A 21,821-nucleotide genomic window follows, 5' to 3' on the forward strand; every position below is an offset into this window, starting at 1 on the left:
GCCACCTCATGCGAAGAGTTGACTCATTGGAAAAGACTCTGATGCTGGGAGGGATTGGGGGCAGGAGGAGAAGGGGATGACAGAGGATGAGATGGTTGGATGGCATCACCGACTCGATGGATGTGAGTCTGAGTGAACTCCGGGAGTTGGTGATGGACAGGGAGGCCTGGCGTGCTGCAATTCATGGAGTTGCAGAGTCGGACACAACTGAGCAACTGAACTGGACTGAACTGAACTGAAGATTATTTTGTTCATATATAATTATGTTTGGCTACTGAATAGTCTGTGTTTTCCTGGAACTTATCCCAGTATGTTACTCTCCAAGCAGAAAAGGACTTATTTAAAGGAATCTCCTTCTGAATAATTTTTGTTGGTTGATACTGAGAGCATTACTTTAGGCCTGTCAAGACTTTTTTAAAAATTCATATATTAAGCCTTAAAACTTAAAGCTTGTAGATTTCTATCATTATTTTTATTACATGTGTCTTTTTAAAAGTTGGATAGATCTTATAGTATTATAAGTTAAAGAAAAAAATGTGTAATTATTTTAAATAATTTAAGCTTTCATATTTATTTAAATTAAAATCAGGTAAATCTCATCAAGATTTTTAGCAGCAGCTGAGTGGACTATATTTGTAGTTCTATTTTTGTAATTTTTGCTACTTAAGATAGCATTCATCTGTGTCCTGTAATAATGTCACACTTTTTGTACTGTGAAAATATTGAAGGATCTGTTTCAGGAATAGAATTTCAGTGGTCCCTATAATAAATAATATATGAGTTGTTTTGTATATATATTTTAGAGGTCTTTAGAAAAACATTTGATTTAAAAATTGTTTTGAACTGTAAGTGGTGAAGAAATGGCTATAGTCCCATTTTCAGAAGTGTAGAATTCACATGCAACATTGTTACCTGAAAGAATCAGGATTTTGTTTACGACCTTTAAAGACATTTAAAAATCTACCACTGACCTCATGTAAAAGCTAGTACAAATTTGAAAGAAAAAGATATGAAAATCCATATCAGAATGAAATAAGGTGTGCTGAATGTTTGGATTGAACTGGTGCAAACTGATCCAGTCCTCCAAGTCAACCCTCCACCTTCTAAAAGGACTTCCCAGGTGGTGCTAGTGGTAAAGAACCCCCTTGCCATTGCAGGAGATGTAAGAGAACTGGGTTCAATCCCTGGGTTGGGAAGATCCCCTGGAAGAGGGCATAGCAGCCCCCTCCAGTATTCTTGCCTGGAAAATCCCATGGAGAGAGGAGCCTGGCAGGCTACAGTCCATAGGGTCATGAAGAGTCGGACATGACTGAAGCGACTTAGCATTGCACACACTCTAAAATACTAGACTGCAAATATTTGCACCTTTTATTTTTCTTTGCTTAAAGTGGATTTTTCTTCTGTTCCCACCCTTTTGCCCACTTCCCCTTTTTCTGAGGGAGAGTGTGCATGTGACATGCACACGTGTAGTGCAAGTGTGCAGTAGGTGTACTTGGCAGAGGGTGGGTGGGGGGAATAGATTTTCTTTGCCAAAGATACGAGCACAAAAATGATTCTCTGTCATCACAGTGAAGGAAATAGCTTTACGCTTGGGAACCTTCATTGCCGGGTGGCTTCTCCTGTGCAGTTGATTCAAGACCATTGCCGCCATTTTAGCCTGGTGCTTTGCTGTTTGGATGGGCTATGCTGTCCAAATATGAAGGCTAGTATAAGTGGGGTAGGGAGGGAGATCTCGGGAATCCCATCATCACCAGTGTCCTTACGGTGAACAGTGATGCTTGTGGGCCCTTGTTGGATAATAACAACCTAGAAAGAATTATGGTTTCACTACTATTTTTCAAGATTTAATTGGTCCTAATGATTGCTATGCATGGATTTTTTTTTTCTCTATACACTTTGAGTAAGTTCTTGGCTTCATGATTTTATTTTAAGCTTCTCTTCTCTCCTAGGTAGCTTGAGATCTTTACCTACGTGTAAGGATTTTTTTCATCCATTTCCCTCCCTCTCTTTACTGTAAACCCTGCCTCGTGCTGCTGTTGCTGCTGCTTCTTCCTCTTCTTCTTCTTCTTTTAAACATACTATTCTTTCTGTTTGGTTGTAAAGCTCCAAGAAATGAATAATCCTAATTGGAGGAAATGTTCACTGGATCAGTTCCTGCTGCCTTTTCCCTCCCCAGAACACAACAGATTGCTACTGAATTTTGAATGTCACTAACAGACAGATGATAATGGCTTAAGATGGATAATGAAATGTTTGAAACACAGATGGGCCTGTAAATCATTTTTTTCTTTTTCTTAGGACTTCCTTCTGACATAAAAATTAATGTAATTAATGCTGTTTTATACAGATATCCCTCCTAAATGATACCTCTGTAGCCCTTTTGTTGAGCTGCTACATTCATCTGTCTTTGAGAAAGACTGTCACTGCTAGATGGATGCTCTGCTCTGTACAGTCACTGGATGGGTGAGAGTCTTACCTTTACCAAAAAGAGATTATGTAAAAAGGAAACCTTCCAAGGAGTCCTCAGCTTTGTTCTCGAAGGGAGTACCTGAGAATTCCATATGCAGCACTTAATCTATAGGAGGCTATGAGGTATATATGAAAAGAAGTATGTGAAATTTATAATACAGGTCTTCATCTGGGGGGCCATCAGTAACTACTTAAACTGTCACCTAGGTGCTTATAGGAAAAAAGAAGCTAGGCCAAATAGAAAAAAAATTTTTTTTCTTTTAAGTACAACACCACAGAATCAGAAGAGGGTGAGAGATCAAGGTGATGCACTCAGATATTGATTTTTATTTTTAGGTAATGAGCTTCTTTATGCTTTCTCTCCAGCTTCGGGAGCCACTGGCCAAGATGATGATGGTGGTCACTCAGCATACACCCCAGACCACTACTCTACACTCGGAAGGCTCGACAGCTATCGATCTACGGGACAGCGCTCAGAAACCAGGGATTCCAGCTGTCAGACTGAGGAAGTGAAGGTCGTACCACCTTCAATGAGAAGAATCAGAGCCCAGAAGGGGCAAGGCATTGCTGCTCAGATGAGTCACTTCTCAGGCTCCTCTGGGAACATGTCAGTGCTGAGCGACTCTGCCGGGGTCGTGTTCCCTTCCCGCCTCAACAGCGACACCGGTTTTCACAGCCTTCCCCGGTCTGGAGCAAGGGCAAATGTTCAGTCCCTGGAGCCACTGCTGGGCGCCCTGGGCCCTGCGGAAGACCTGGGCGGCGCTTTCCCCTACCAGCAGGGTCACCCACAAGTAGATGAAGACTTTGGGCATCTAGGAACTGCCCCGAGGATGGGAACACTGTTGAGGCCCAAATCTCAGGAGCTGAGGCACTTCGAGGGTGAAAACGTAACCAGCCCTGCGTGTGTGGTGTCTCCTCACACGAGCTACTCCACCAGCATCATCCCAAATGCCACGCTCTCCTCCTCTTCAGAGATCATTGTGATTCACACTGCTCAGAGCTCAGGGCAGCTGGACAGTAAAATTACCAGCTCATCTTCATACTCAAAGGTCAGATCCAGAGACCACCTCCTTTCCAGGCAGAAAGATGGTCATCATTCGTCCAGTGCAACCACACTGCTGTCCCTCTGTGACTCCGAAGTCTCTCTAAATACACCAGCAAATCGGGAGAATGGGTCCCAGGCCATGGCCTATAACTGTAGAAATAACCTTAGCATCCCAGCCCACCCCCAGGATGTGGACAACAAGAGTGAGTCCAGTTATTCAAGCAGCCGGGGCCAGGGTGGTAGCGTGGAGCCCTGGGAATATGGTGCCTCAGGTAGTGGGCGGGCATCCCCACTGAAGCCACATTTGGCAGCTCCTGGTTACTCCACTCCTGCAAGCAACACGAGCAGCTGCAGTTTGGACCAGACCTCTAACAAGGATGATACCAGGTCTGTGTATTCAGAGGACCACGATGGCTACTCCCCTACTCTGCACCCCGACTCTGGACACAGACCTGGGGACCTGTGCAATAGTAATGATGGCTTTGGGAACCCTAGGCACAGCGTGGTCAATGTTTTTGATGGAAGAGCTCAGAGACACCAAGGGGACCGGTCCAATTGCCAAGACAAATCCCTCGCGCGAAGCATTTCTTTGAAGAAAGCCAAGAAGCCTCCCCTGCCACCCTCTCGGACGGACTCTCTGCGCAGGGTTCCCAAGAAGAACGTTCAGTCGAACGGGCAGGTGCTGAACGAGAGCCTGATCGCCTCTCTCCAGCACTCGCTGCAGCTGAACCTCCCGGGCAAGGGCGGCAGCTCGCCCTCCCAGAGCCCCTGCAGTGATTTCGAAGAACCGTGGCTGCCTCGCTCCCGCAGCCAGAGCACTGTGAGCGCCGGCAGCAGCCTAACCTCCGCCACGGCCCCCAACGTCTACTCCGTGTGCGGGCTCACGCCGGCACAGAGCGACACGAGCAGCGTCAAGTCCGAGTACACAGACCCGTGGGGTTACTACATTGACTACACGGGAGTGCAGGAAGATCAGGGGAACACAGGCAGGGCCGGTCCGGCCGGCAGCACAGCATCACCTGGAAGTGGGCCGGGCCGCCATCTCCTGGAGGGGTCCCGGGCTGCAGTACCCCCAGTGCCCGGTGGCGCCGTCAAACCAAAGATCACATCGCCGGAGAAGTCGCACAGAGTCACTTCTCCATCCAGTGGGTATTCCAGTCAGTCGAACACGCCCACCGCTCTCACCCCTGTGCCTGTGTTCTTAAAATCAATGTCACCAGCCAATGGGAAGGGGAAGCCCAAACCCAAGGTGCCAGAAAGGAAGTCGTCTCTTGTATCTTCAGTATCCGTCTCTTCCTCCTCCACGTCTCTTTCCTCGAATACTTCCACTGAAGGAAGCGGGACGGTGAAGAAGCTGGATTCAGTGCTGGTGTCTCCGCTCGCGGCTGGTCCTCACGCTTATCCTCCAGCCCCTTGTCCCGCTGACAAGTCTCCTTTCCTCCCTCCCCCGCCGCCTCTGGCAGATTTCTCCGAGGGCTCACCTCTGCCTCGCTCTCCCCCCTTCCCCCCTCCGCCACCAGAAGTGCTCACTCCCTTCTGTGCCCCTACCGACGCCTGCTTTCCTCCGCCCCCTACAGCGCTGAGCGCCCCTTTTCTGGATTCATCTGACTCCCTGCCACCTCCGCCACCTGCCTTAACCCCCTCAGTGCCCCCGCCTGCCCCACCGCTTGACCCCAAATTGATGAAAGATGCCAGGCCTTCTTTCAAGAAACCTGGCCAGCCAGAGCCCTCCCGGGAGGCCTGCAGACAGTCTTCCATCAAGGAGGAGGGCAGCAGACTCCCCAGGCCCCTGATCACCACCGAAGCGTTGCAAATGGTGCAGTTGAGGCCGGTGAAGAAGAACTCAGGAACCGAGGTAGCCCCCTCACAGGAACACGCATCTCAGGAAAAACGAACTCCGGTTGTTTCCCAGTATCATTTAAAGCCATCTGCTTTCCTGAAATCCCGAAATAGCATACATGAAATGGAGAGTGAAAGCCAGCCTGCCTCCGCGAGGAGCTCGCTCCCGACTCCTGCCAAGAGCTCGACTCAGGGTCACCAGGACAGTGCAGCCGAGCATGGCCTCAGGAGCCACAGCCCGGCCGGGGAGGCGGAGGCCGGAGCAGGTACCACCCCGCCCCTCGGCCCGTCGCCCAGCAGGAAGCCGCCCCCCATTTCCAAGAAGCCCAAACTATTCCTCGTGGTGTCACCTCCGCAGAGGGATTTCACGGCGGAGCCCGCAGAGAACGTGAGCGTGGCATCTCCCAGCCCCACGAGCGGAGAGGCACGAGAGAGGGGTGCAGCAGGGGCTGGTTCTGATGACACCGACTTTGGCAGCTCGGTGGTTCTTGTGGGAGGAGCTGCAGGATCCGAGTCCCCGGGCAGAGTGGAAGCCAATGTCCCCATGGTGCCAGCCCCTGCGGAGGAGCCGGGTGCCAGGAACGGTGTGGAGCGCTGCCTGCCTCCGCAGGACCCAGGGCGTGAGTCCGATTTTCTCTTGTTCCCCTAGACCGTTCGCAGCTGAGGCGAGTAGGGCTGGTACATGCTCAGGTTGTAGCCGGCTGCATGTGGGCTCCCTGTGCCGCCTCGCGCTTAGGTTACCAACTTGGCATTTCTATGATTTTTTTTTTTTTTTTAATATCCAGATCTAAGGGTAGAGCTCATAGAAGGGCAGAAAATAGAAGGGGTGGGATGGTGGGCAGCAGATTGAGTATTAAATAACTGAGTAATCCCCCCCAGAGAGCGGCAAATAAATGTTACAGCAAAATTTAAGAGAGATTCCGTTTTATCTAGACTTTTAACAGAAAAGCCTGAGCTTTGACTGGCATGCTTGTGTCATTTCCCCATCTTTGTGATAAATCAGACAACAGACCCTGCTGCCTCTCCCTGGGATTTTCACGTTGTCAGGAATGGCAGAGAAGCATATTTGGGAGCTTGGCTAAAGACTGAAATTCAAGTCATTCATGCATCTTGTGTCTGCCTGCTTGCTTCTCCATAGCTGGGGTGCCGGAGGCTGAGACAGCCACTTCTTCCTCAGAGACCTGTGACTTCCTTAAGGACGACGGGGGTGATGAGGTGATGACCCCCAGTAGACCCAGGACCACAGAAGACCTTTTTGCAGCTATTCACAGGTATCCAAAACTCCTTCCTCTTTTTTGAATCTACTTTATAAGTCCTCCTTTCCAAATCGGTTCTCAGTGTGTTTTTCTTTCTTGAGGTTCTTACTCTCACCTAACTGGACTTCATTAACTTGACTGTTGATTTTTTAGTTTGTTTCTATATTTTTATTTCCCTTAACTCCAATTTCTGTTTTACTTTGTTCCACTGATTTTTATGATGATGTGGGGGACCGAGTGTCAGCGTGATGATATTTGGCTGGCTTTCCTCTTGCTAGCAGGAAATGCGCTGTCACTGTATTTGACCGAATGTTTACAAGAGTTGGGTTAGAGTAGCCAGTGATCCGGTCTAGGATGAGGGATGCTGTGTTCTGTGGACTTAACATGCACAGACTAGCTCTACAGGACTTCTTTCCTAAGTGGTTTGTTTTATTGCTTTTATTATTTTCATTTTACAGAAAAACTAGATTTTTATAGTGTAACTTCTTTGGCTACTGAAATGTTTCAATAAAAGAATACATCTTTTTTAAGCAGGAGCAAAAGGAATTTAAATTTATTATTGTATACTGCTGGTGCCATCTGCTGGCATCAGAAATTATTGGGTTTTTAAAAAATGTGGAGTAAATTTTTCAGAGTAACTGCCTGAACTGTTGTGCTTTTTACATGCGATCACCTTAAAGAGTGGTTTAGCACTATAGTTTTATTTGTTGCCTAATTTTTCTGGCTATAAGCAGTTGAATTCTCTCACAACAGTGTCATCATAAAAATTAATAAGATTGTATCTGTGTAAGTACTTTAAACTGTATGCTGTATAAAACCTTTGCTTTCTCCTAGAATTCTTTACCACAGTATTTTCAGATAACACTTATGAATGCCCCTGTGCTGCCAAGGCCTTATATCTCCCTGAACCAAGGTCCCCTTTCTTCCTCCTGACACTAAACATCTGTAAAATCATTTGATTCTCTGTGTGAGTAACCTGTGTCAGGAGTGTTTTCCCGGTTCGTGGACTCTAACTGAAGTGGCTGTGATCACACGAGGTGGAAAGCATAGGATGTGCCGTCCCTACCTGAGAGTCCTCGTGCACGGTGTGAACATCTAACTTGGCCCGGGGCATGGGGGTGGGGGGCCAAACAGCCAAGCTGATGAATCAAGAATTGTGTTCTTTACTTTTGGTTCCAGTGTTGGTATAATGTCCTGATAGACCCTAAACGCTGCCTCTGTCACATTGTCTGACTGGTCTCTTGTCATTAGAAATTTTAAAGAGTAGCTAGTTATCAAATTATTCCTGCAAACAGGGGAAATGAAAAATTCCACATCCTTTGAAACCAACTTCAATGACATTTGTAGAGATTTACACAGATGTTTCTAACCAGAAGCATTCTGGACATCTAATAAGCTCCCCATGATTGTTTTCTGAATTAAATGGAACCAATTGGAATTGAACTGTTAGGAAGTTCTTCCAAGGCCTGACATCTTCCATTTGGTATGGGATGCACTGGGTTGCCAAATATGCAGACATATATATATATATATATGTTTAAAATAGCATCCACTGAGAAGATGTGTTGCTGGTTGCTCTGTGTACTAAATACTTAGTCTCAGGGACAAACCCAACTGTTGTGGGACCAAATTACTACATACCTTTCCTAAAAATATGTGAAAAATATCTTCTACATTTTATTTTGGCAACCCTCTTAAGGCCCTAAAAAAAATTGTGGTTTCTCCTACTAGGGAGTTATATCTACTGCAGATGCAGAAATTGGCCAGTCTGTGGTGTTCCATGTACACATGATAGAAGTAAAGACTGAATAGGGTGTGGTGTGCAGAGTGAAAGCAAGGATACAGGCTCATTTTTAGTAGATAGATAGATAATATATTAGCACACATAATAGGAAGTCATCTAAAGTCTTTGAGTTTTAGGGCTTTATTTTATATCCTTCAGTAGCTAAGCTAATAATTTAAAATAAAGAATATCTAAATTGAAACACAGCTTTCAAATTTTGTAATGCAAATTAATTCACTTCAGATTTAAAGCCAGATGGAAAATGTAGAACACCACCACTTGAAGTGTGAAGTTTTTATATTTATTGAAGTAATTAGTTTTTAAGCCAGTGTTAACTGTTTAAGCATGTTTTAAATAGCCATCTTCCTTAGAAATACACACACAGTGTGTGTGTGTGTGTGTGTGTGTGTGTGTGTGTGTGTACACATACATACATAGCATACATAATATGCCAAGAATTCCTATATTTAGATTTAATTGTCATTTTTGGGGGCAGTTGCTCTTAAGAAACAATGATACTTTTATAAATTCCCATCTTCTCTTCATTCTGAATCTACAATTAAAAGGCCTTTAATTGTAGATTTAATCAAACATAGCTATGGCTTATTATATGGATCTCAGAACACCCTCTCCATTTAAAAGCCCAACAAAAAAATTATCCTAAAACCAATACCTGCAAGAATCAGATGAGCAGAGATGTCTTTGGGAAGAAACCAGAATAAATTGTGAGGTCATGTGCTCTTTGTGAAAAGATAGTCCATCAAATTCTACTTCTTGTATTAAGCTGTGTGACTTCACCCTCTGGACATTGATTACTTTTTCTGGCTGGACCAATCCATCTAATTGTTTTCTAGTTCTGAAATCCTGGGATGTTATTGTTTCCATGGGTTTTGTCAGTGGGTCAGTAACTTACTCTAAAGCACTGCTCTTGCTCACCGTGGAGAGGACCATGGAACCTAAGTTTCATAGGCCAGTTAGTGCCATCCCAAAGGAGCTGGCATGATGTCACCTCTGGTCACCCCATTCAGCCTCTTAATTGGATTTTCACCACTTCTGATCTTTCATTTTGGTAGCTTCTTGTTGGCCAGAAGCACAGAGAGGATCCTGGAAGCACCTAGCCCAGAGCAGCCATCACAGGCCTATCCTCCCCTATGCCTGGCTGTGCAGGACATGTGAAAACATCACTGAAGCCTGAGCTGATAGCAGGAAGGGAGAATTACATTTCCCTAAATGACACTGAAAGGTTTGTTAGGCACCTACTCTATGCCTGACACTTTAAGGCTGTGACTGCATTTATCGCGACTGATAAGCTATGAGCTATCTACTGTTATTCCCCCTTTTCCAGATAGGAAACAGGATCAGAAACTTGCCCCAGGTCACAAAGCAAGGAAGCTTTCACAGTGGGTAAAGCCAGGTCTATATGACTCCAGAGATCCTTTATCTCACTGAATCCTCACAAACCTGTGAGGCTGGTATCATCACCTGCATTTTACAAGTACGAAAAACTTATAAATAGATGAATTACTGGTCCAGGATTACATAGTTAAAAGTTACTCAGATTTAACTCTTAATCTCTATATTTCAGATAGTATTCTTTCAACCTTTGTCCGTTGCATGTTCTAGGATTTTATAGCAGAAGAAGAGGTATAACCACATATTTTTAAAATACACTGTTTTCTTAAAGCAAGCTCAACCTGCACTTAGCTGAGTGATTCATCCCACACTGAGTGGTGGTTATGAAGACACCAGCAAGGGCCACTTGGATCATCTGCTTCATTTCCTGTAATTCACTCTCAGCAGAAAACACATTGAGCAGGGAGGGTCTTAGAGACAGGACAAGAACTATCCCCGGACAATTTTACTCTCCCTGAAGGTCCCTCCTCTTTCACTCTCTACCCCATTCTTCACATTCTCTGGATCAGTCAGAGGATGTCAGTCAGGAAATAGGATCTAGTGTGGAAGGTTCATTCCTGTTTTCTGGAAAGTTGGATTTCTAGGAGTTGACATATGGTCCAGTAAGAGCTAAGGAAAACTGGTTTTATGTCAAACTCTAGAATGACTGTGAATGTAAAGTTAGCGTTGTCCTAGAATCTGAGGTGGGGGGGCCTGTCTCAGTGTGTGGGATATTCTAGGAGTTGGCTTATCTACTAGGCCATTCAGGTGCCAGCATCAAACAAGAAATGGAAGAGCAGAAAGAAAGGAAGGTCAACCCCAATATCAGTCTCATGTAAAAGAGTTAAATAAGAAATGGCAATTATGAAAAACTTTGGAAATGATCCTATCCAAAGTAAGATAATATGATGTTTGCGATTTATTTCAAAATAATCCAGTGAGTGTGGAAATGAAATCACAGTGACCATAAGTTAATAATTATCATAACTGGGTCATGGACACACATAGTAATACAATGAACTATTCTTTTTGCCTGGATGTTTGGAACTTTCCATAGTGAAAATAATAGATGGTGGCCTGAATATCAGTAAGAGAAGCAGGGTGGTGTGTGGCCCACATCCAGTGGTCCACCGGGAGTTAACCTTCATCTTAATGTTATTAAATCTCAGGTCTAAGAGGAAAGTCCTTGGCCGTAAAGATTCAGAGGATGATCACTCCCGAAACCATTCTCCCTCCCCACCAGTGACACCTACTGGTGCCGCCCCCAGCCTGGCCTCCCAGAAGCAAGTGGGGTCCATTCAGAGAAGCGTCCGGAAGAGCAGCACCAGCAGTGACAACTTCAAAGCTCTGCTGCTGAAAAAGGGGAGTCGCTCGGATACCAGCGCCCGCATGTCAGCAGCAGAGATGCTCAAAAACACAGACCCTAGATTCCAGAGGTCAAGGTCGGAGCCATCGCCAGACACGCCCGAGAGCCCATCAAACTGCTCCCCGAGCAAGAACAGGAGGGCGCAGGAGGAGTGGGCCAAGACCGAAGGCTTGATGCCTCGGAGTCTGTCCTTCTCCGGCCCCAGGTACGGCCGCAGTCGAACGCCGCCTTCTGCCGCCAGCAGCAGGTACAGCGTGCGGAACCGGATCCAGAGCAGCCCCATGACCGTCATCTCGGAGGGCGAAGGGGAAGCCACGGAGCCCATAGACAGCACGGCTCTTCGGGCCCCGGGTGCTACAAGGGGGTGTTCGCTGGATGGACTGGCAGGGGGTGGTGTGGATGAGGGCGGCCTGCTCTGTGCCGGGGGACCCGCTGCCCCGCTGGGGGCCCAGGCTCCTGGTCCGGCAGTGGGGCTGCCCAGCGCAGAGGGCAGGGGCCCTTCAGAACCTCGAGGCGGTCTCGCCGGGGATAAGAGTTAGGGGCAAGAAGCTCCCAGGTGATGTGGGGAGATGTGCAGCACATGGCTGTAGGAAGCCTGACAGGTCCCCTGCCCTGCCTTGTCCCGTGATCCCGCTCAGCATCTGTGCTGTGGGCCCGGGCACTGCCAGCCTCGCCGCGGAGGGGAAGGGCTATTGAGGACTCACGTGGCACTTGCCCTGTGGCTTAAACGCAAGTAGAAGCTTAACTTCTGAAAGTGCTTCCTGGGGAAGATTTTTTTTTTTTTTTTCTAAATGCTGGGTGTGTGTGGAAGGATGTGCATGTGTGTGTGCATTCAGAACACTTTTTACATTAAACACACACACACACACCACCACCACCACCACCACCACCAGCATGTACAGAAATAGGAGAGAGCTGTTAAGCTAGGTAGAGTAATGGAGCCTTCTGGGCTAGGTGGTAATTGCTTTAAAAGTATCATGTTTATGGAAATTAGTTCCAGGGAGAGAACCATTACTTCTAGGAAAGAGGGGGTAGGTTTGCTGGTTCTGAGCACATGGGGGTATGGGCTTTCCAGGCGAGCGGGTTGTGGTTACCCCCGAAAGTTGGAAAAGGGCTAAGCGACTAATTGGTTCAGGTACTTCCTTTTTTGTAAAAACGACAGACGTGTGGACATGGCAGTGCTGTAACTCAGGGTCTGCTGCTGTGCAGCGGAGACACCACTCCTAGCCTGGTTGGAAGGAATGTGGGTCATTTTCAAATGCCTTGCCTCCCTGAGTAGCAGCTGAGACCTCCTTGGAGAACAGGAATGACAGGGGCCCATGCAGAGAGGGTAATGGAGATGAGAGTAGGGGAGAGGAATAAGTGATACACTGCTGGAATTTGGTTCCTGCTTATTCAATAAAATTATTTTTCAGAATTAAACTTTAAAACTTGCACTACAGAACTGTGGGTGGAGCCTTTCCTTTTACAACTGTTTTCTTTTCTTTGTTTTTTTTTTACACCAGAGTTTAAACTTCCATTTGGTAATTTCTTATCACTTGAAATGTCAACATTTGCTAACTTTTGGTTACACCAAAGAAAAAGTTAATGCTATTTTTCCTTGAACTGCCTGCAGTATCATGTCCTCACTTAGAAAGGTTTATCAAAATCTATTATATACTATCTTACTTGGAAGAAAATGCTGACTAGCTCTTTTTGGTCAAATAAACTGATAAGCATTGGCAGGGCTTGGCTCCTAATTAGCCCCGAGCAATGAGTTTTTAGATTAAAAAGATTTTTTGCATCATTTGGTTTGTGTGTTTTTATATTTTTTATAAATAATTGAATTTGGCTAATTACCTTCTAATCTTCTCTGGTTAGAATTTTAACACTTTTAGATGTGGAAGAAAAGTGTGTAAAGTATTTATTTTTATGTGATATTCTTGTGACCACTTCCTCCCAACTGTCGTGTACATAAACTTCTTTATTTGTTGGTTCAATAAAATCAGAGTCTTGTGTTCTTCATCAGAAGGACCTCAGATGAGCGTACTGAGATCATTGGCCTAAAGACAGTGCGGTTGCCGATTACCATCTTTTTTGTGTGACAGTATCATGTAAAAGCTGGACTGCACAGGCCCAGTCATCGCAAGGTTTACACTCTAAAGCGTGACAAACCCATTTCAGATGCATCTTTGAAACAAAAATAAATCTAAAGAATTGAGACTCCTATTCTCTGAAGAAAGCAAAACACGTCTTTTCACACCACCAGATATCAAAACCTGATACTTGGCCAAGAGCAAAAGGACTGTCTACCACTTGGAGCAAGTGTATTCTACATTGGGCACAAGAATCTTTTATCCTCAATTTCAGAAAAATGACATTGGCTCTCGGATATGAAATCGTCTCATAGCTACCTAAAAAAGATTAAAATGTACTTGGCTATCAGAAAACAAATTTAATATATAAATCATTTATGTTGAAGGTAAGATAAGTACCCTCGAAACTAATGATAAAACTTTTTTTTAATCCCATTTGTAAAGGAAAAATATACTAGGTTTTTTCATTCGCTTTGAATAAAACAATTGTAAAGTAAATATTTGAACCTTTTTTGTTCTTGTTGTTTGTACATGCATTTTTGAATGATGAGTTAGGTCTTCTTGTACCAAACTGCTGAGTGCTTTGCTGGATACAGAGCAGCAGTGAGGACCAGAAAGTGCCCGTGGGAGGTGAGGACCTAACAGAGAAGAGAGAGAACATCACAGACACGGTGGATGGTGTCATCTAAAAGGACAGTGGGAAAAGCAACTCTTAAGTGATGTCTTGTGAACTTTTGAATAAAATCCCAATAATGTGTTGACTGAGAGTTCGGGTCATGTGACATGTGGAGAGATGCTAGAGCTTTGCACAGCATGGATGAAATATAGGGAGACAAGAGTCTAGACTGGTCCCAGAACAGGCATCTTCAGGTTTGCTACTTGATTTCCTCTGTGGGACTGGCTACTGTTAATGAACACATTGTATTTAAAAACTCAGTGAAGGCAGACTTGTTGACTCTTCCTTATACCCCAGACTTGAAAGCCTCCACCACCACCCTGGCTAAGCTATTTCCCCCTTGTTTTTCTGAGAGTTGGGAGAGAAACAAATGACCATTTGGTCTGTCAGTTGGAAGCAGCCTTAGCTTTCATCTGATCTCTGCCCTCCTGTTTCTAAAGAATGTTTATTGTAACCATTGCTTTTCCTGTGGTGAAGAGAGCATATTTGTTTGAGGAATCACAATGTTGAGGAAAGAAAAGGAGGCATTTCTTTATCTCGATCTTACTTCCCATCGACTAACACCACACCCAGCTCTGGGGTGAGCATCCCAGGACAGGAGAAACACAAGATTGGCCTGTTGGTGTTCTGCATTAATGTGCTTAATTGAATGTGTGTAATTGTTTATATTGCTGGGATTTCATCATGAAATGAGCACAATAGGATAATTTACTTTCACAAATATTAGAATATTGTTGAGGTGGGGAAGAAGGGTCTTTTGAATAAAACATGGACCTGATTTTTGAGGTCTGATTTCCTTTTATAAACTATTCAGTTACTGTAACATAGTTTTTTGTTTTTGTTTTTGTTTTTTGCAGTGAGCTGCCCTAAACTACCTTGCACAGAGGCCTTTATTCACAGAACCAAAACTAGTGACCTAGAGTCATTTGTTTAGCAATGAAAAAAAGAAACCCTGTATCAAATTCTTCATCGTATGCTAGGTAAAGATGAAAGAAAAATGTGGATTGGAGATAATTAAGGTACATCAAACTTGGTGAAAAAGACATACAATGAACTATCCTATAAAACATTAGTGTCAGAGTAGATAGAAAAGGAAGAACACTGGGAAAACCCTGCTGGGACCCCCTCCCCCACCACATGAGTTCTCCTTTACCAACAGAACACCTGAAATGGGTTCAGACCAACCAAAACACTTCCGCCCCTCTTCCCCAATTGTCAGAAAGGCCACGCACGTGGCACAGTTTTGGCCAATGAGACATAGGAAATAGTCTGTGAGTTTCCAGGCAAGCTGCTTTTCTTGTGTAGGTACCATCCCCTTCCTTCTTTTATCCCTCCAATGGATGGGAGGCTGGAGGAGAAACTACTATTGCAACATTTGAGGCAGCAACAAGGATGAAAGAAGCCACTTGGTGTGGAAAGCAGAGGGAAAAGGAGCCTGGACCATTGATTACATCCAGAGTCACCGTACCAGCCTTGGGCTGTCTACCTCAAAGACCCACTGGGTAAGTCATTTGTCACCTGCTTTGCAGTTGACTGATACAGTTCTCAGAGGAAGATAAGAGTGGTTGGCTATGGTGAACATGAGCTAAGACTCAGTGAATCAGTATGGGGTTATCTTGCCTGTCAAGTATGTCAATCTTAATTATATATTTGAGGGTTGAAGAAATAACCAGTGAGGGTTTGCAGACCCAGGGAACCCACTATAAGCCAAACTTTGACTAGAACTCCATTTATTTTCCAAAGTCCATATGCTCCCATTTTAAAATGGAAGGGGAACTATGATGATATTTGGAGTTTCTAGGTATCAAATGTCAATTTGAACCCTGACGTATCTGGGTATTTTTTTCTTTCTCCAGTGTACAAGTCATCTGAGTAAATGATCATAGGACCTATTGGAAAAACACTAGCAGAATCTTGAGTGTACACACTTGCTGAAGTATTGCAGTGATCTTTCCCCTAAGGATCCAGTTATTCAGCCAGTGAGTTTTGTGTCTGGAAACTGGGCAAGGGATTACAGTTTTGTGGGGTTTGGGAGGAGTTGAGAGGGAAGATGATCTCAGCCCCCTGCTGATACATCCTTGCTCTCTTTTGATTATATATAATTACTCTGATTGGTTATTCTATTTTGTCCTTTGTTGTTCAGTCGTTAAATTGTGTCTGACTCTGCAACCCCATGGACTGCAGCATGCCAGGCTTCCCTGTCCATCACCATTTCTCAGAGCTTGCTCAAACTCATGTCCATTGAGTCAGTGATGGCATCCAACCATCTTGTCCTCTGTCACCCCTTTCTCCTGCCTTCAATCTTTCCCAGCAGCAGGGTCTTTTCCAATGAGTCAGCTCTTCACATCAGGTGGCCAAAGTATTTTGTCCTTAAGGATGTTATGTTCCATTAACTATCTCCTAAGACTTAATAAGACAGGCCCCCTTGGCTGCCATTTTGACCCTGGTGTTTAATATAATTGATACATCCTGACTTTTGCGGTGAGCACTTCCACCTGGCCTCTGCAAGGTCACATCATCATCCACATTGCTCTCAGCAAGCAAAGCCCTATCCCAGCCTCTCCAGCCCAGACTGCAGAGAGAGCCTCCACAGAGTCCTTGGTGATGTGCATGCTCACTGGCCTTGGAAAATGGTGGCGCCTCCGAACCTTCCCATGGAACACAGTTTCTGTGGACCGAATTGTCTCCCCCTCAAATTCAGATGTTGAAGCCCTGGCCCCCAAGGTGACCACTGGCCTTAGTAAATGGTGGGCCTTCTGAACCCTCCCATGGAACACAGTTTCTGTGGACTGAATTGTCTTCCCCCCCAAATTCAGATGTTGAAGCCCTGACCCCCAAAGTGATGGTATTAATATTTGGAGATGGGCCTTTGGGAGATGATTAGGTTTAGGTGAGGCCATGAGAGTGGAATCCCCAGGTAGGACTAGCATCCTTACAAGAAGAGAAAGGGACCAGGGAGCCCCCTTCCCTCTCCACTGTGTGAGAAGGTGGGAGGAAGATGGCTATTACAAGCCTGGAAGTGGGCCTCACCAAGCACTTATTCAGCCAGAACCTTGATCTTGGAATCCTCAGCCTTCAGAATCATGAGAAATACTTTTCTCTTTGTTTAAGCCACTGAGTCCATGATGATCTGTTAGAACAGCCCAAATAGACTAAGACAAAAATCTGACAGGCCTCCTTGCCACATGTGCTATACACATTCCAGCACGCCCCTTCCCTGAGACTTCCTTCCTCTGTTACCTCTCCCAGCAGTTCAGGCATTCCAACATTTCTATTACTTTTTTCTGGCTACTAGGCATGGCCCTAAAGCAGTGAGTTTGCTCTGTCCCCTGGAGTTTTATTCATGGCCTTCAATGCTGTATTCTGAGCAATATTCCCAAGTCAAACTTTCCCTTTTTCAGTCTTGTGTCCTGGCATCTTTGACCAAGACTAAAGCCTGGTCCCAAGGGTATTCTCCCGGGCCCTGACAGGACATGCTGGCTAGCCATGTGGCAACCTTGGCACATTGTCCATCTCTTCATCAGGCCCAGCTTGGCTTCTGCCAGGTTATTCCGTGACTTAACCTTGGGTAAATGCCTGGTAGCTGGGAGATGGGTAGGGACAGCTCCTAGGGCTGCCTGCTGCCTTATGGGGGGGAAGACCTGTATCTTGTCTTTCCTTGTGTTAGGGTGAGAGGAGCTGGAGAGACAGTAGTTCTAGCTCTTAATGGAGGGAGGGTGGGCCTCTTCTACAGGCTCAGAATGTTCAGATACTTTAGGGAGTCAAAGCTGTGGGCCGCACGCACCAGATGTCCCCATTTCACATTCCAGGTTTGATTCTGACCTTGACATAGCACATCCGGCTTGGTTGAACATCTGTTGGCAGTTATTACTTTTACCATCCAGTCCTGCACTTGCCTTCAGTATGAGATGAGGACTGTTTAACAAGCTACCAAAGAGGTTCTGGCCCTTACGCATAGCTTTAAATGTTAATTAACCTTAACTTTCATGATCCACCTGGGGCATTGGATCATTGTGGGACAACAATCCAACTCAGTCATGACCATTCAAGTCCACTGCCCTTACACTCATTATCCACCCCAACCCCAGTTTTTAAAACACCTGAATCATTCACCAGTCACTGCATTCCTTCCCACCAGTATGCCATTGCATCTAAACTTAATAACTAGACAGCCTCGTGCCAGGAGCTGTGTATGTATGGCCTGTCCGCAGGGATGGGACCAGACCGGCAGTTTGTGACCCAGTCCCCAAAGTGCTATCTTACTGACCATGATCTTGGGACCATTCTGATACCAGGTGTGCCAGTTCAATGCTGAGACAGGGTTGGGAATACAAAAGATGTATGGTGACGTCGTACCAATGAGAGGGAAAGGGAAGAAGAGATCTGGAGACTGCAACACAGATCTGACAGTCTCTGATCCCTGGGTCCAGATCCCCTTGAGAAGGGAACTGCCACCACTTCAGTATTCTTGCCTGGAGAACTCCATGGACAGATGAGCCTGGTGGGCTACAGTCCTTGGGGTCGCAAGGAGTTGGACACAACTGAGCAACTAACAGTTTCACTTCACTATTCACCAGCCCCCTAGGGAACTCCGGAGCAAAGACTTTATACAAAGGGTCCTGAGTCAGACAGAAATGCCTAGGTCTTTGTACCACAACTTGTTCAGTCATTGGCTGAAAGATGCCATAAAAAAGTGTGCTATCAGCTTTCACTGCCTGGCTCCTTTGTAGGGAAGATACCTCCCTGAGAGTAGTGTGTCTTTATTTTGGAGAGCAGTGTGTCTTTATCTGCAGTGGATCCTGAAGAAAGTAACAGCTGGTGACATCAGCTAATCACACCCGTCACAGTTGGGCAACGGTCCTTCTGGGAAGGTAGATCCAAGTGGTCCACCTCCCTGTGCTTGCCTGCCAGGACCCCAAATCTCAGACAAGACAGGCCCGTGCTTTGGCCACAGTTGCAAATAAGTGCCAGAAGTGATGGATGACAACTTTGCATCAGTAATCTCGCCTCTGAACTGGGCTCCTAAAACATGCTCATCAGCCGTGGCCTCACTCTGGTAACCACACTTCGACAACTAAAGCTCAGTCAGTTCCTAAGTGATTCTGCAAGTCTGCTAATCCTAGAACTTTCCACTTATGGAAACCCTGTACAAATCAGCGGTTCCCTTTGTCTGGAGAGGCTGGGTCCTGCCAGCACAGTGCTCCCTGCTCAGCAAGCAGTATGTGCAGCTTTGTTCTGGATACCCAAGGTGGCCTCTTTGACATGTTACCTCTGCTCAAAAGGCTGTCCCTGCCCCCAGGCTGTCATCTGAATGGCACCTTCTCACCATTCAGGTCTCATATGTCTCTTCCTTGGGGAGGCCTGATCTGACCTCCCATATGATGGCCACTGCACCCCGCCCAGCCACACTCTATCCCACGGCCCCACTGGTATCTGCACTCTCTCACTCTCTGGAATGTACATTCCACGAGGACAGGGCCCTGCCTGTCCTGCTCACTGCTGTATTCTCAACTGGAACCTGGACTGAGTAGAAGAGTGGAACACATGGTTGAATTTGATGGGATCACCCCACTGATTTGGGGGGGGGCATTTCTGCCTGCCACTATAGCCAAACCCCTGGACAGTGTGCAGAGCCTGCGACACAGGAGGGACTCTGTAATGACTTACTGAAAGATGAAAAGAAATGACATATCCGTGAAATATTTATAAGGAAAAGAAAGATTTCTAGAGGGAAGGAAATGGCAACCCACTCCAGTGTTCTTGCCTGGAGAATCCCAGGGACGGGGGAGCCTGGTGGGCTGTCATCTATGGGGTCACACAGAGTCGGACACGACTATAGCAACTTAGCAGCAGCAGCAAGGGATGACTAGAAAAGAATGAATGAATGAACTCAGTTTAAATGAATTTGCAGACTTGAAAGTGTATCTTAGGAAAAATTGACATACAAATGTGAATGGGTCTGTGGGAAACACAGTGATGGGATGTATTGCCCATCTTAATTCCCTGTCGTGCTGCTGCTTGGTCACTAAGTCATTTCTGACTCTTTGTGACCCCAAGGACTGTAGCCCACCAGCCTCCTCTTTCCATGGGATTTTCCAGGCAAGAATACTCAAGTGGGTTGTCATTTCTCCAGGGGATCTTCCCAACCTAGGGATCGAACCTGCATCTCTTACTTCTCCTGCATTGGCAGGGGGGTTCTTTAACACTAGCACCCTAATTCCCTGTCACGGTTCCTGAAATATGTCCTCCCAACCTAGAGCTCCAAGGAAGCCTCTGGACAACTCTTGCCAGAGAAACTAGATAATCAAGGCAAGGGAGAGATGGAAATTATTGTCCCAAGTAAGGGTCTAGGGGAACTAGGATTTTATTTTTTGGGGGGTGGGGAAGATCAGGCAGAATCAGAGCCTATTGGTGAGCAGAGTGTTTGGAGCATGAGGAAAGGGAGGGCCTGAAGATGGAGGAAGGTCTCATTGATGGAGCATGAATTAGACCAACAAGAAGAGTGGAAAGTTTAGCCTCAGAAAGGAATATAGACATGAATTTCCTATCCGTGAGAGAAGAGAAAGCTCAGCTCCTATCCATAAGAGAAGAGAAAGCTCAACTGAGACACTGAGGGATATTTTGTAGTCAGTGCCAGCCACATAATTAAAATAACTGATTCACTGCTATGAGAAATCCTGTCTGGTCTGGATTAATTTAGGGTTGAAAAATGTTTTCATTTATGATTTACGGAGAAGGAGGAGGGAAAAATGGCATACCTTGGACTTAGAATACAAAATTGCTTTTTTATGGAACGTGTTTCAGATTACAACTACATCTTGGCAATCGGAAATATGCTTTTCTCATCTAAAATGGAATTTACTACGTAAGAGATGCCTATTTTTTATAGGGTTATAGAGCAAATATGTTGGAGAAGGTGATGGCACCCCACTCCAGTACTATTGCCTGGCAAATCCCATAGACAGAGGAGCCTGGTGGGCTGCAGTCCATGGGGTCGAGAAGAGTCGGACACGACTGAGCGACTTCACTTGCACTTTTCACTTTCATGCATTGGAGAAGGAAATGGCAACCCACTCCAGTGTTCTTGCCTGGAGAATCCCAGGGATGGGGGAGCCTGGTGGGCTGCCGTCTATGGAGTCGCACAGAGTTGGACACAACTGAAGTGACTTAGCATAGCAAATATGTAAATATTTACCTCATACCAGTAGAGGTATGTGGACATTTCATCAGTAGGAAGGCTAGAAGGGTTAGACCCACAGTTAATTCTGGTAAATGAGCTAAGAAAGAAATATAACTTCTCAGCAAACACAAAAATGCAAAGAATCAAAACCAATTAAGCAACAAAATACCTTTGGAAAATAATTGCCTAAGATTAAAAAAAAAGTATATCCATATAGTAATTTTGAAACTGGAAACCTAGCTTATTTTCTATCAAAAATTATAATCTAAAAGGCCTCTCTGAGGTCATGATCGTGTTGACTATACATGTCATCACAGGCAGGAAGAACCCCTCCACACAGTCTGAGCTTGCTGATGGCCTGAGAAAACTGCACTCTTAAACATGGACTGCCAGTAGGCGCAGTGGTTAACAGCCTGGACCCAGGAGTCCCACTGCCTGGGCTGGAATCGGCCTCTGCCCTTATGACGCCGTCTGGGGCAAGTTACCTAACACCTCTGTGCCTTTATGTCCTCATCTGTGAAACGGAGATGACACAAGGTGACACACAGGGCTGTTCTGAGGGTTGACCGGGAATTCAAGTGACATGCTTAGAAGACTGTACCTAGAAGGCGATCCGTAAATAGCTATGGAAACTATTCACTGTAGGTATGTTGGTCTAGTGTATCCAGGTTGCTGCTGCTGCTGCTAAGTCGCTCAGTCGTGTCCGACTCTTCTCAACCCCATGGACTGCAGCCTACCAG

General features: G+C 45.7%; 1 protein-coding gene across 5 annotated transcripts in view; it reads left to right on the top strand.

Annotated features, from left to right (window-relative positions):
- NHSL1 (NHS like 1) overlaps nt 1–13,986 on the top strand; it is a 156,509-nt gene extending 142,523 nt beyond the window's left edge. For 4 of the 5 annotated variants that reach the window (XM_044924171.2, XM_044924172.2, XM_044924173.2 and 1 more), the window contains 3 exons: nt 2,836–5,973; nt 6,492–6,624; nt 10,954–13,986. In XM_044924171.2, the coding sequence (XP_044780106.2) occupies nt 2,836–5,973; nt 6,492–6,624; nt 10,954–11,689 (4,007 nt within the window). In that variant the 3' untranslated portion in view covers nt 11,690–13,986. Of the gene's footprint in view, nt 1–155; nt 2,464–2,835; nt 5,974–6,491; nt 6,625–10,953 lie in introns of those variants that run through there. The other variant, XM_044924174.2, reaches the window with a different exon arrangement.
- Nucleotides 13,987–21,821: the final 7,835 nt, after the last annotated feature.

Source organism: Bubalus bubalis, chromosome 10 (assembly GCF_019923935.1).
Source record: "Bubalus bubalis isolate 160015118507 breed Murrah chromosome 10, NDDB_SH_1, whole genome shotgun sequence".
Taxonomy (NCBI): Eukaryota; Metazoa; Chordata; class Mammalia; order Artiodactyla; family Bovidae; genus Bubalus; species Bubalus bubalis.